Consider the following 13,459-nt stretch of genomic DNA (forward strand, 5'->3'; position numbering starts at 1 on the left):
GATTCTCAAGGCCTAAGCCTAGAGATTGGCAAAGCATCATTTCTGCTATATTCAATTGGGTAAGCAAGTTACTAGGCCTGCAAAGATTCAAGGGGAAGGAAATTAAACTCTAACTCTTAATGTGTTACCATTTTTGTTCTAGCACAGGAGTGAATAAACATATTATGAAAAGATTTGTCATTTTACAAAATAATTCATTCCAGTTTCTCTCAATATAATAAACACACCAAAGACATTTAGAATATTATATTATTTAAAAGTGACTACTCACACCTAACTTGCTAGAAACGTGTTCAGTGCTCAAAGGAAAGTACAAATGCTCACATCCCTGCTTTAGTCAGTAGCTGCAGCTTATGCAATTAAGACTAGCATTCCTATTTTGCAAAGCTATTTAAAACCTGGCACTAACTATGTATTTACTATTGCCAGTCTGACTTCAACCTCTAAAGGTCTTCCAAAAATCTTCTCTGCCAAGAAATGACTGCCTCAGAATGAGATCCTGAATATCAAAAGGTTTACTCTAAGATTTAATTCAGCCAGACCAATGTTGGAAATCTGAAAGGGGCTGTTGTTTGTCACGTTAATTATGTGCTTGTCGGGTAGATCTCAGTGGGAAGAAATTTTGTACTTGGGAATTTCCAAGACAACCTAAAACTGTTGTTTCTCATACTGATTTTACTATTTCTTTGCAGAGAGGTCAGCCGCCTGCAAATCTTTGGGCATTCGGTCCTTCTCAGGCTTTCTCCACGCTATGCCGGATGGCAGACCCCAGGGCTGGGGAGTGCAGATGGAGAGTCAGCCCTGCCAAGGCAGATGGCCGACCTCAGAAGCCCAGATCTATCTGTATCGATATGTTTCTGAAGGGCCAGGTTTTGTATCTCAGTACACACTGTCTGGAGCTCACAGTACTCGCTGTGCTCATAATGACTCTCTTTGCCTAAGTGTCCTAGCAACATATCAACTAAGCAAATAGAAACAGACAGGAGCAAGTGGAGTTTATCTAAACCTGCAGGAGGGCAGAGAGGATTCACAGCCATACGGAAGCTATCCTCAATGTCTGTGGAGGCTGGTGTTTCAACATCAGCATGAATCCAGCCATAAATTATAAAATAAACTCCTCATTCTTTTATACCATTGACCACACAGAAGCTACAGTTTTATGTACCTCTACAGACCAGTTGGTTTTCAGATTGGCCCAGTTAAACTTCTCTGTTCCTCCTCTTACAATATAGTACATAAAATCATCTCACATCCCTGTTTGCATAATTTCTTTTGAAATTATTAAAAGATAGCATTTACCTGTCTAAATGAATAGACCATTGAATCTTGTAAGAGCCAAGTTACTTGTTTAAGATTCTACTACCAATTGTTGAGGAGAGCAAGTTCTGGCAGGGAGGTCTCTGATTTCTAGAGTGGCTCTCCCTTTCTCTTCAGACCACATTCGACTATTGACAGTCCATAGCTGCCGGTCACTCCAAAGTGTGAATAGGAATTCAAGCCATAAAGCCTGCATCCTAAAATCACATGATCTTAGCTCATAACTGGGGAGAATTTTGACATGTAAATTTGGTTTTCATCAAACCAATGAGTATTTGAAAAGAGGATATGAGGATGAGAGAAAGGGAATTCACTAAAATGGGAAGCCCTTTTCCCTTGGAAACAAAAAGAAGGGAAGAGAGGGAGGTGATGTACATATACCAAAAAACTCCCAAAGTCTCAACTTTATATTATTCATAATAGAAGTCATTGACCCTGAGGATATAAAGAATTATTATATGCTATTAAGGACTACCTGATACAGAATATTTGTAAAGAGGAGCACCTAGCAAGGCACTGTTTGCTATGTCACAGGCACCAAGGTGAGAGCATTACAAATATTGTTGTCTTATGCACTCAAAACTTGGAGAGATTATTATTAAACACATCATTTTATTTAATCTTCACAGTGACCCTGTGAAGTAGGTACTTGCATTACCCCCATTTCCAGATAAACACAATTCACCTTAGATTAAATGAGGTACCACAGTGATCAAGTGGCAGAGCTACAAATCGAAGTTCTCCACCACTCTACAAAACTGTCGTTAATCACCACAGCTAATAAGCACAGAAAAGGTAAAAATATCTGGATTCATATTCCAGGTCTGACATTCATTAACTGGAACCTTGTGCATGTGGAAAAAAAGATTCTGAGCCTGCCTTCACCATCAGAAAGTGAAAGTCATTTTCATCTACTTCATAGAGTTACCTGGAAAATTAAATGAACTAATACATTTAAGTGTCAATAGAATGCCCAACTCATAGTAGGTACTGAATAAATACTTACATGATAAAAAGAAAATTTCAAGATCTTTCAAGTATCTTACTCCTGAAACATTGTGGTTAGATAATTAGAAGTTAAAAAATTGTTTCATTTAAACAAATAATTTAATAATAATTGACTAGTTAAAAGTCTGCAGAAATATTTTTTAAAAATAATTTATTCCTGCAACTTTTAAAACCTAGGGACTGATTATATATTCCAAACAAATCTCGTGTACATGCACACACACATGAAAGAGAGAAGAGGTGAGAACACAAAGCACATGTAATGAGAAGATACTCTAGACTTCATTCCATACATAGCTCACAGGCATCCCTCGGTAGGATGAGAAGTTAGTCCATCGAACTCTAAATCCATGTTCCTTTTGTTGTATTATGCTGTTTCCCATAGGAAGAGATTGACTAAGAAAATCTTGCATTTAGGTGGATTTTATGTATCCATATTATCTCATGACAACCAATGAGCAGGATTTTTTGGTGTACTAGCACCCAACACAGCAGTAATTTTGAAATTATTTTAATATATTGATAAAGGCATTTTTTTACTATTATTATCCAATTCCACATCCCACTTTTCTCAAAAATTTTGCATTAAAATAGCTAAACATGGCAATAGTGGTGATCTGGGTTTTAGGTCTGGGCTTGCAAATCAACTAGCACTATAACCTAGTCACCCTGTCTGTAAAGGAAGCATTTGAAGCATTTCAAGCTCCTTCCTCTCTGAAATGAACTGAACTGAAACCCTACCACCTTCCACTTTTTCTAGTTAACTCAGAAGTATAGAAGCACTACAGATTCTCATTATCCAAAACTATTGCCAGTTTTTTTCCATTGAAATCTAGGTGAAACAAAAACGATATTAAGCAAGTTCATGGCAGTTAGCATTATATTATCTGGTGGTTATGCTCCTCCTCCCTTTTTTAATAAGTAGCATGTGCACAGTAATTTTCATTGTCATGATTCTATGCCTTCTTCATAGTGCGTTTTGCCAAAGAAACATCAGACATAAATGAACATTCTCAGGTATCCTAGCAACAGGATGTGATTAATAATACCTCTCAGAGCAGGGCAGATAAAATGCCTGAAAGTGAACGCAAACTCAGAATTGGCTACTGAGAAATTGGTAGTGCGGTGAGGCAAGTTTCATAAGATACCACGACAGACTTTATTATAAAAAGATGGAAGCAAGTAGAAGAGAGAACATATTTTAGAGAGGAGACGATAGTTGAGCATGAAAATATAGTACGTGTGTGTGTATATATATAGACATACATATATATAGTGTACATATAAATGTGTATAAACATACATGTGCACGCATACACGCGCGCGCAGGCGCGCACACACACACATATAATTTCCTTTTCCTGAGAAGTGACATGAGATAGTTATACAGATGCCCCTACTCATTATTGGTGAGACTGCATCAAATTGCCATTTATGTGCCTGTGGTTTTAAAAGATCAAAAACAATCACTGTGATTAAGAGACTACTTCCATACTGAAGTATTGAAATGTACTGTAAATTGATATATATGTAATGTTTCTCCATGAAACAATATCCACAACCTCAAGTCTAAAATAGCTTTTAAAAATATTGAGACTCAGTTTACATAGATAAATAGTCATGAGATGCGGAACTTTAGTGTTCAATTAAATAAATTTTCTCATATAAGAAAAAAGTTTTATCTTGCAAATTCAATTTTTATGAGGTTATGGTCTATTTTTATTCATCACAAGTGGACGCCGCATCCAGGTTTAAACAGAAATAAGATGCAAACCATATTTTAATGTTTTGTTTTAAAACTAGAATCTGTGATAAAATAAAGCACAACTAGGACAGAATGTGTGTTCATTATTCTGAAAGCCTTTCTATTATTTTATCACCCTCTTTTCTAATGTAGTAGTTTTCTTGGTTGTCAGTTGTAATATACATACCTGCTAAAAGCTCTATTCTTGGTTGTACTTTCACTACATTTTAGCAGCACTAAAATTGACTTCATGTTCTCCAGCATTTCAGAGTGAGTTGGAGTATTTGTGTTTAAGGCACAGTGCTAGACATCAGGAGAGAGAACGATGTGGGACTCTCTACTTCTCCTGAAGGAAGCCACCATCCAGTTAGGCAAACAAATACACAACTAATTGTGAACCAAAATAAGAATTAGTTCTATGGCAAAGGCATAAATGAAAGGCTACAGGAGCACAGAAGAAGCGTGCTTCATTCTTCAGGACATGGAGAGTTTGGGGAGTTGGCCCAAAAGAAAAGACTTCACAGAGGACTGGCAGCTGAGCTGAGCTCTACAAGTTGAATAGGGTTTTGATAGGCAGAAGCCATGTGACAGGACATTCTAAGAAGCAGAAACAGCATGAATGGGGAACTGGGGTGGGGATGTAATTCCTGGTATGATGGGTAACTCCTCTGTGTGATGCTTGAGGAGTGGCAGCAGAAGGAAAGTTATGGCCAAATTGTCCAAGGTCATAAATTTTATATTAAGAAATGTAGAGTTTGATATTTAGAAGTGATTGGATTACAAGGACAGAAAAAACCAACAAACCAGTTAGGAGCCCACAGAAAATAGATAACCCCAGGAACAGATAGAAAGTTCATGAACTAGGGTGATGGCAGTGACAAAGAAGATATGTCTCAAAGACCTGATAGAGAGGAATGTATCGGACTGGTGGACAGATTAGATGGGAAGAAGGAGCAAAAGAAAGAAGCCTGTGGTTCTTAGGTTTTATGTTTGGTTGCCTGAGCAGACACCAAGGATGAGCAGTTTTGTAGGGGACTATAATTATTGTTGTTTTAATGGCATCTTCTTCTTCCTCCTCCTCCTCCTCCTCCTCCTCCTCCTCCTCCTCCTCCTCCCTCCTCCTCCTCCTCCTCCTCCTCCTTCTCCTTCTTCTTCTTCTTCTTCTTACTTTAAGTTCTGGGATACATGTGCTGAACGTGCAGGTTTGTTACATAGGTATACCTGTGCCATGATGGTTTGCCGCACCTGTCAACCCATCATCTAGGTTTCAAGCCCCGCGCATGCATTATGTATTTATCGTAATGCTCTCCCTTCCCTTTCGCCCAACTCCCAACAGGGCCCAGTTTGTGACGTTCCCCTTCCTGTGTCTGTGTGTTCTCATTGTTCAACTCCCACTTGTGAGTGAGAACATGCAGTGTATGATTTTCTGTTCCTGTGTTAGTTTGCTGAGGATGATGGTTTCTAGTTTCATCCATATCCCTGCAAAGGACATGAACTCATTCTTTTTTATGGCTGCATAGTATTCCATGATGTATATGTGCCACATTAAGTTCATCATCACTGGTCATTAGAGAAATTGGGACTATATTTAAGTTAGGGACATGTGTTGAAGTGCAGTGGAGGACACAGGTAGAGATCTCCAGGAGGCTTTAAAACCTAAGTAGATTTTGGAACTAGAGATGTAGTGTCACAATCGTTTCTTTTGGGGAAAGTGAGCATTGAGAGAATGAGAGATCAGATCACCCATTCAGACTGAGATAAAGATACTAAAGAAGGAAGCCTAGAGGGTCATCTCCATCTGAACAATTCAATCTCTGTGTCCATTGATCAATATAATACTGTCCTACTATGTAATTTTTATTTTTCTAATTTGATGTTTAGTGTGTATGTGTGGGTGTGTATGCACACCTATATATACACACATACATATATATAACTAAGAAACCTAAGTAGATTCCTGTAACAGGACTAATTCATGATAAAACTAATAGGTAGCATTTATATAGCACTCCACAGTTTACAAAGCCCTTTCATATAACATAGGGGCTGAGAATTGTTTGAGGTCTTCATAAAAAAAATTTGAGGTATTCGTTACAAAAGTTGCACCTTTCAGCCTCCCTTCTGAAACATGAGATGCCAGTATTTCATGTTAATTTTGTCCATTTCTTGCTAGCTTTACCATATGGAATTGTTTAATCCTCACAGCATTCCAGAGAAGCAGGCCCTGATCCCCACTTTACAAATGAGAAAATCAGGGAGACTGATGGATATGCCTGCAGTTGGCATTACTGTAGGTATAGTATATTCAATGATGAATTATGACAGACTTTCGTAACATACACATAATGCTTATCTCAGCATTTAGCAGCCAAAAATAAACTTATCAGCTCACATGGTTTCTGTGGGGGACTCTGGAATTGCCAACTGGATGGTTCTGGTGTTGGCTTTCTCAAAATTATAGTCAAGATGTTGGCCGGAGCTGCTGTCAGCTGAAGGCTTGACTAGGGCTGGTAAATGGATTGCTCATATGCCTGGCAAGTTGATGGGGGCTGCTGGCAGGCCTTTGTTCCTCATTGGCTGTTGACAGGAGGCCTCCGTTCCATGCCACATGGACCTCTCCATAGGGCTGCTTTTGAATGTCCTCACAACATATTATCTGGCTTCACCCAGAGGGAGTGATCCAAAAGAAAGGAAGATTGAAGCCATAGTTTTTTGTCTTTGTTTTTCAAGATGGGGTCCTGCTTTGTTGTTCAGGTAGAGTGCTGTGGTGCCGTCATAGTTCCCGGTAACCTCAAACTCCTTGGCTCAAATGATCCTCCTGCCTCAGCCTCCCAATGAATTAGGGAGGCGACAGATGTGTGCCACCAGGCCTGGCTAATCTTTTAAAAACATTTTAGAGATGGTGGTCTCATTATGTTGCACTGGCTGGTCTCAAACTGCTGGTCTCAAGTGATCCTCCTGCCTCAGCCTCCCAAAGCACAGAGATTACAAGGGTGAGTCACCACACCCAAACTGGAAGCCACAATTTTCTTAAGGATCAACCTCAAAATCACACTCTATTATTCCCGCAAAATGCTTGATTACACAGTCAGTCTAAATCAGTGGGATTACACGGGACATGAATATCAAAAGAAGAGAAGATGGGAATCACTGGGGACACCTTGATCACTACACCATATTATTTATCTCAAATACATACACTTCCAACTTTCAGACTTGGTAACTCATTCTAATATAGGTTAAAGACACTTCAAAAAGATGTTTTTCTTTACGTAATTTACAATTCAAGCCTTGAATACCATTTTTTAAAATTTATGAAAATGTCTGAGGCCTCTAGTATTCATAAGTGAATAATCAAACAGTAAGCAGTGGCTTGCCCAGTGGAAAACTTAAATGAGGAGGTGCCCTGTTACACTTGGTAATGAATGAGGCCTTTAAATGGATTATTCATGTTATTTATCTGTTGGAATCATTGAAATAAATTGCATCAAACAAGTCCTCTGGAAATCACCGAAATAAATATAACATGCCATTAATCAAGGTGCCAGTTAAATGAATTGTACACTTTTCGCAGCAACACGAGGGAAGATTGTACATTTTCCACCTTATATTTTAGGATTTTAAAAGACTTGAAGGGCTGTTAGAAAAGCTTGGATACAGTTTACACGTAGCTTCAATGTGTGGCCTAACTTCTCAGTAACTAGCTCCAGCTAAAGAATGTTGATAGATGACAAAAAAGTGGCAGCTGGAAGGATGGCCCTCACTTATCCCAAACCACGGCCCTCACCTCCACCGTGGTGTTCATCGCCCAGGTGCACAGTTTCTTACCTAAGTCTACAAGCATGCTTACGTTTTCCATAGCTTAGCAAAAACCTTGAGTTGGTTTCTGTTCAAGCTATTGCTCCATTTCACTTATTCGACTCATTTGGAGACTGACAAATTTGATAAACAAGAAGCCATGTCCTCAGCTCCACTTCCTCATCACACACTTACTTCCCAGACCCTGGCAGTCTCTCTTGTGTTCTCTGCCCACTCTCTGCTAAAACTACTCTCACAGTCTAGCAATAATCATGTGAACTCTGCAAGCAGTAGCAACATGCTATTGAAAACCCCCATACTTCTAAAACTTGATTTGTGGTACAGGAGCCTGCACTTTGTTGAGCTCTCTGGATCTCAGCTGCTTCCGACTTCCCATGGGCCCACATCACAAATCAAAAGCAGCCGTCATGTTATCTTAGTTATTGTCCTCCGTCCACTCCTCTGTGCTGTCTGCCTTTATGCCCCATTCACTCCTTCAGCTTCAGCCATCTTCTTACGATGAACACTTCTTGCATCTGTAATTTCAACTCAGATTTTTTGAATTTATTGAGACTTGCTTTGTGACTGAGTACGTGGTCAATCTTAGAGAATGTTCTGTGCACGGATGAGAAGAATGTGTATTCTGTGGTTGCTGGATGGAATATTCAGTAGATGTCTGTTAGGTCCATTTGGTCAAAAGTTCACTTAAGTCCACAGTTGCTTTGTTAGTTTTCTGCCTCGATAATTTGTCTGATGCTGTCAGTGCCTGTTGGAGTCCCCCCACCACTACTGTGTGGCTGTATCTCTTTTCTTAGACCTAGTAATATTTGTTTTATAAGCCTGGATGCTCCAATGTCAGAGGCGTATATATTAGGATAAACTTTCTGACCTCTTACAAGCTCTTTGTCCCCATAGTACTTCAAAGTCAGTCAGTCTAACACTGAACTTGTTATTCCCAGCCCCATCGCATTCTATAATACCATTTCTCCGACTTACATCTCTGTGCCCAAAGTCACCTAGCTAACCATTCATCTTGACTTATCCTCCTTCCTGGCAACTCACATTTTATAAATCGCTGGGCCCTATTATTTCGGCCTCCCCACTGTCTCTTGCATCCACTACTTCCCTCCCCTCCCCTCCATTCCCACTGCCATGACTCAGTCCCCACATTCATTACCTTGTGCCTAACCTCTAGGATAGTCCTCCTCCTATGCACTGCTGTAAGTGTGCAAGGTCTTCTTGCGCAAATACCCTGTCCATTTAGCCCATACTGTTTTCTTTGCCAAGAGTCAGTCATTTCTCTATTTCAAATTTCTCAAATGCCATTTGTATCTCAAGGTCAAAATCAAATACCACTTTCTCCATAACTTCATGAGCACCCCCTCCTTTCTTAAAATAACTGCTTCGTCATCTCATATCTTTAAAATTCTACATCGTTTGAGGCACATCTCACTTCATGTTACATTGTCTGTCCTTTCTGTTTTTTCAAGTGGGTTGTAAGAAGGCATAGTCTTATTTAGCTGTTCTCCCCATAGTGCTTTCTATAGGGATTTGCCCTTTGTAGGTTTATTGTTGAGTAAATGACCCTTACTAACAAGATTTTTAAAATCCAACAGCACATTTAATGCATAGTTATTTATTTTTTACTTTCATAAATTGGTTTGCAAGCAGTTCTCATGCCTGTCAGCTGAGCCCAGTCATCTCCAGGAGCACATTGGACATGGGTGAAGTAGTGGTTGTGTTTAGAAATTGCTGTAAACTGGGCTTTCATCTTATTTTCATCATATTCTCATGATTCCATGCTGTAACTTATCTGCCACTTCTCATTTCAGGGAAAGTGGAGAAGAGAAGAGAACAAAAAGTAACTTCAGGTAAGATTTTTTCTGATGGGCTCCAGCTTTATTTCCTGATTTTATTTCCACCTTTAAAATGTTTTAAATTTATTATTCAAAAATTCACACTAAAATTCATAGTTTATGGTTTTTGAACTGGTCGATATTAATTTAATTAAAATAAATCATACATTTAGCTTTTTCACTTTCACATCAGTTATGTCCTTTTCATTCAATCATTACATTCAAAAGAAAATGATATGTAATGTTTAATTTTTTCATGATTATCTGTTTAAAGGTAAGTCTTGCAACCAACAGTATTAAAATACAGACGTTGTGATGTGATAGTTGATAGTTGACAACCAGTTTACTTTCCCAAGTGACTGTGAATCTCAATTTTATTTTCTAAAACCGTTTATATAGTGGATGTTTTTCAGGACAATATTAACTGAGAAGCATCTTTATATTTTGGAAGAATTTTAAGAATGGCTTCACTTCTAAATTCATATGGATTCAGAAGTGAATCACGCTTTGGCAGAGTGCCATTGCACATAGTAGGGGTCAATATTTGCTAACTAATACAAAATTAAGTTTTTACATTTTCATATTTCCATTACTTGCCTTTTAGCTTAAAGTTGTGAGGTAAGATAGATTTTCATTTACCAAGTCAATCTTTGCAGAGGAGCAGTGTTGCAGCCCACAGTGCCCAGAAATTGCCAACAATCATAGAGAATGCTAATTTGGCATGCGTACCTATGCCCGCCATCCTTCCCAAGTTTCCACCAACCATTACTCCTGTGATAAGTGAGAGCTACCAATCACTCCCATCTGCTAGCTTCTTTTAGCTTCATTTCTTGTCTGGTGATAAGATATTGTGTGTGTTTCCAAAAAGTCAGTGTAGTCAATAGAAAACAAAGATCCATCTTAATCTAAAAGTGTATAAGCAGCATAAGCTCCTGTCTCTTTTCTCCTTTCTAACCTTAGCGTTCATTTCAGATAAGTGGGTAACTTAATACCTGCATGAATTTCCTGTTAAATATTATTGTTTGCATTCTCTAGGAATCTTTTAAAGCCTGATCATGAACACACACACATACACACACACACACACACACACAATTATGAAGGCAAGAAAGTGTCTGATTCCCTCACAGGTATGATTACCTTCATTATTGCTCCTTACGGGAGAAATTATTTGTACAGCTTCTAAAATGCTATTTCCATAATGCTGTAAGTCCTACCTTCTTAGTTAAAGAAAATGCACAGTTTGGAAGAAAGCTAAGTTGGCCAAAGTGTTAAGTCTGATGCCTCATTAGGTTCCCTCCATAGTCATGGCTTCTAAAATCCTGTGTGATCAAGGTGACGCCAAGGTTAGAGACAGAGGCAGGACAAGGACTCAGGTGTCTTTACTCCCTGTCCTTTCATGCGCCCCCACCATGCTAACCTTTCTTTTCAAAACAAAGTGCTAGTCATTTTAAGGCTTTGTTCAGTTACTGCTTAATAAAACACTTTTCAACAAATGGAAAATCTTTAAGGCAACAGCATCTTTGATAGGGAACACAGGTCACTAGAGTTATGAGAAAACCCCCTTTACTACTGGAATTTTTACAAATTTGCCCTATCTGATTTATAGCTTGTCAGTTGCCTGATTTCCAGGAGAGGGTGAGGTTAAGGAGAACTAATGGATACAGCCCATATTCTAGGGGAATGTTAGGAGGCTCCTAATCATTTCAAAGGACAACAAATCATGCCTTCAGGAAATCTAAATTTGTAACAGTAGTCTGAGTTTTTAAGATTGGAACATATTGTTTGCTCCTATAGTCATAAATACTACAATCAGTCTGTGGTGCTGGCCTGAATGTAGACTTCTTTAGATAAAGTATGTGGCTAAGACACCGAAAACATCATGGACGCTCCTATTTCTGACTTCCTGCTTGGATCTTTTTACATCTTTGTTCATTTTCCTCAGATTCTATGACCTGCCTCCTCAGTTACTATATACCCGGCACCCTCTTGTTTACAGCTGATTTTATCTCCCAGCTAAGAAAGACAAAAATTAGGTTCTGGACCCTTTCAATCTACCCTATCCTATTGCACTAAATGTATAATAATTGAAAGAAAAAAATTAGAAAATATTTTAGACAGAATATTCCTATTAAAACCAGGACCTACCAAGACCCTCATTTTTTGGTTGGTTAAAGTTAATTCTTTGTTTAAAGAGTCTTGCACTAAGATGAAAGTTATACAGAAGCAACTTTTTGTTCAGGGTAAGAAATAACTTCATAACAAGGAAACGTCTCTGACACTGGAAAGAATGAGATTATGTTTGTAAACAAGTGTAGGGGTTGGGCACCTCCTAAAAGAATGATGACAGAAGATTCATAAAGATTTTGGTTAAATCATTGCTAAAGTTTTTTCTAATGTGTCTATGATTCTATTGCCATTTTCACTTAATTGAAATGACTCTACTACGTATAATGGTCGTCAACAAAACTTAAGTAGCTTTCATTTCATTACATAACTGAGTGAATCATGTTCCAAAGATTACACTAATTTAGTTTGGACTGAGTTTCTCAGTAAAGCATCTAGCTGATGGTGTTAAGACTGTGGAATTAAACTGTCCTGTAGTCTATTTAGTGACTTCTATTTAGAGTCCATCTACACTGATTGATTGCAATCCTGGCTGTTGATTCATGTGTAATGCTATTTTTCATAAGCCAGAAATAACTCACGAGAGAATATGTATAACTTGGTATCATTCATTGTCATTTTTGAAAACCCATTCAAATTATATGCCCCTTGACATTAAACTTGGAAGTCTATGTCATATTCATACAATATGGTTAGAAACATCGAAACTAAATTTGGTGATTTGGCTTGGTAAAGAATATTATAAAATATATGGTGGTATAATGATAAATGGACAAATAGGAGGAGGCAAATACCTGATGTCATCAATTTTCTATTTTCCTTTGATTCTCTTTACCAGGAAAATTTTTTAAAAGATCAGCTATTTCATAGATGTTACATAAAAACTTCATTGTTTGAAGTACCTTTATCTCATCAGAAGAAAGACCTCTTTGTGGGCCATGGAATTCTCAATATTAGAAAGCAACACAGCATAAAATTCAAAGAGGAATTCTTGTGAAGAAAAGTGGATTATAAATGATTGTTAGGATGCTTACTAATAGAAACTATGGGAATACCATCTGTTAAATCTATATTCCAACATTTCCAAGAAGAAGAACCCTTTCAAATTCAGTTAAGTATAATGGAAAGAATAGCCCTAGTGGACCAGAGAATGGAGAAATCAATTGCGTACTTTTCGCTTATGACATTAGAGCATCCCTAAAGTTAGAAATGGTTTGTTCATTTGCATAATTTGCAAAAAGCTACCCATAGAGAGGAACAATGTGGTTGGGTTTTTTTTTTTTTTTTTTTGGTCAACTCAAAAGGCAAAATTCATTATTGGAAATTTAGCAAATGTAGAACATCTGCTTTGCAAGCTCAGTCCCTTGCTGCTTACTTTTTGAGTGTGTTGCTTCTTGGAAATGTTCTACAACAGCAATGGTACCTCCATTTTAAAACTTTTTAACATACATTTAACATGCAGTCATTCAGGAAAAAAAAATAAGTAGATACTGAATAAAATCTTCCATCTGTGCATGAATAACATGTTCACTTTATTATATGTCACATTTATTGAATACAAATAATATTTAGCACATTTAGCATGATTCTTCTCTAGGCTATTTCTATT

General features: G+C 37.9%; 1 protein-coding gene and 1 long non-coding RNA gene across 2 annotated transcripts in view; one reads left to right on the top strand and one right to left on the bottom strand.

Moving 5' to 3' along the window:
- The window catches only part of LOC117064030, a 280,930-nt gene that overhangs the window by 138,933 nt on the left and 128,538 nt on the right, over nt 1–13,459 (bottom strand). The window lies entirely within an intron of this gene.
- Nucleotides 1–13,459, top strand: part of CHST9 (carbohydrate sulfotransferase 9) — a 284,816-nt gene that overhangs the window by 133,655 nt on the left and 137,702 nt on the right. Inside the window, exon 3 of the mRNA XM_033178073.1 lies at nt 9,700–9,738. Within this exon, the coding sequence (XP_033033964.1) occupies nt 9,700–9,738 (39 nt within the window). The remainder of the gene's footprint in view (nt 1–9,699; nt 9,739–13,459) is intronic.

Source organism: Trachypithecus francoisi, unplaced genomic scaffold, assembly GCF_009764315.1.
Source record: "Trachypithecus francoisi isolate TF-2019V2 unplaced genomic scaffold, Tfra_2.0 Lachesis_group19, whole genome shotgun sequence".
Taxonomy (NCBI): domain Eukaryota; kingdom Metazoa; phylum Chordata; class Mammalia; order Primates; family Cercopithecidae; genus Trachypithecus; species Trachypithecus francoisi.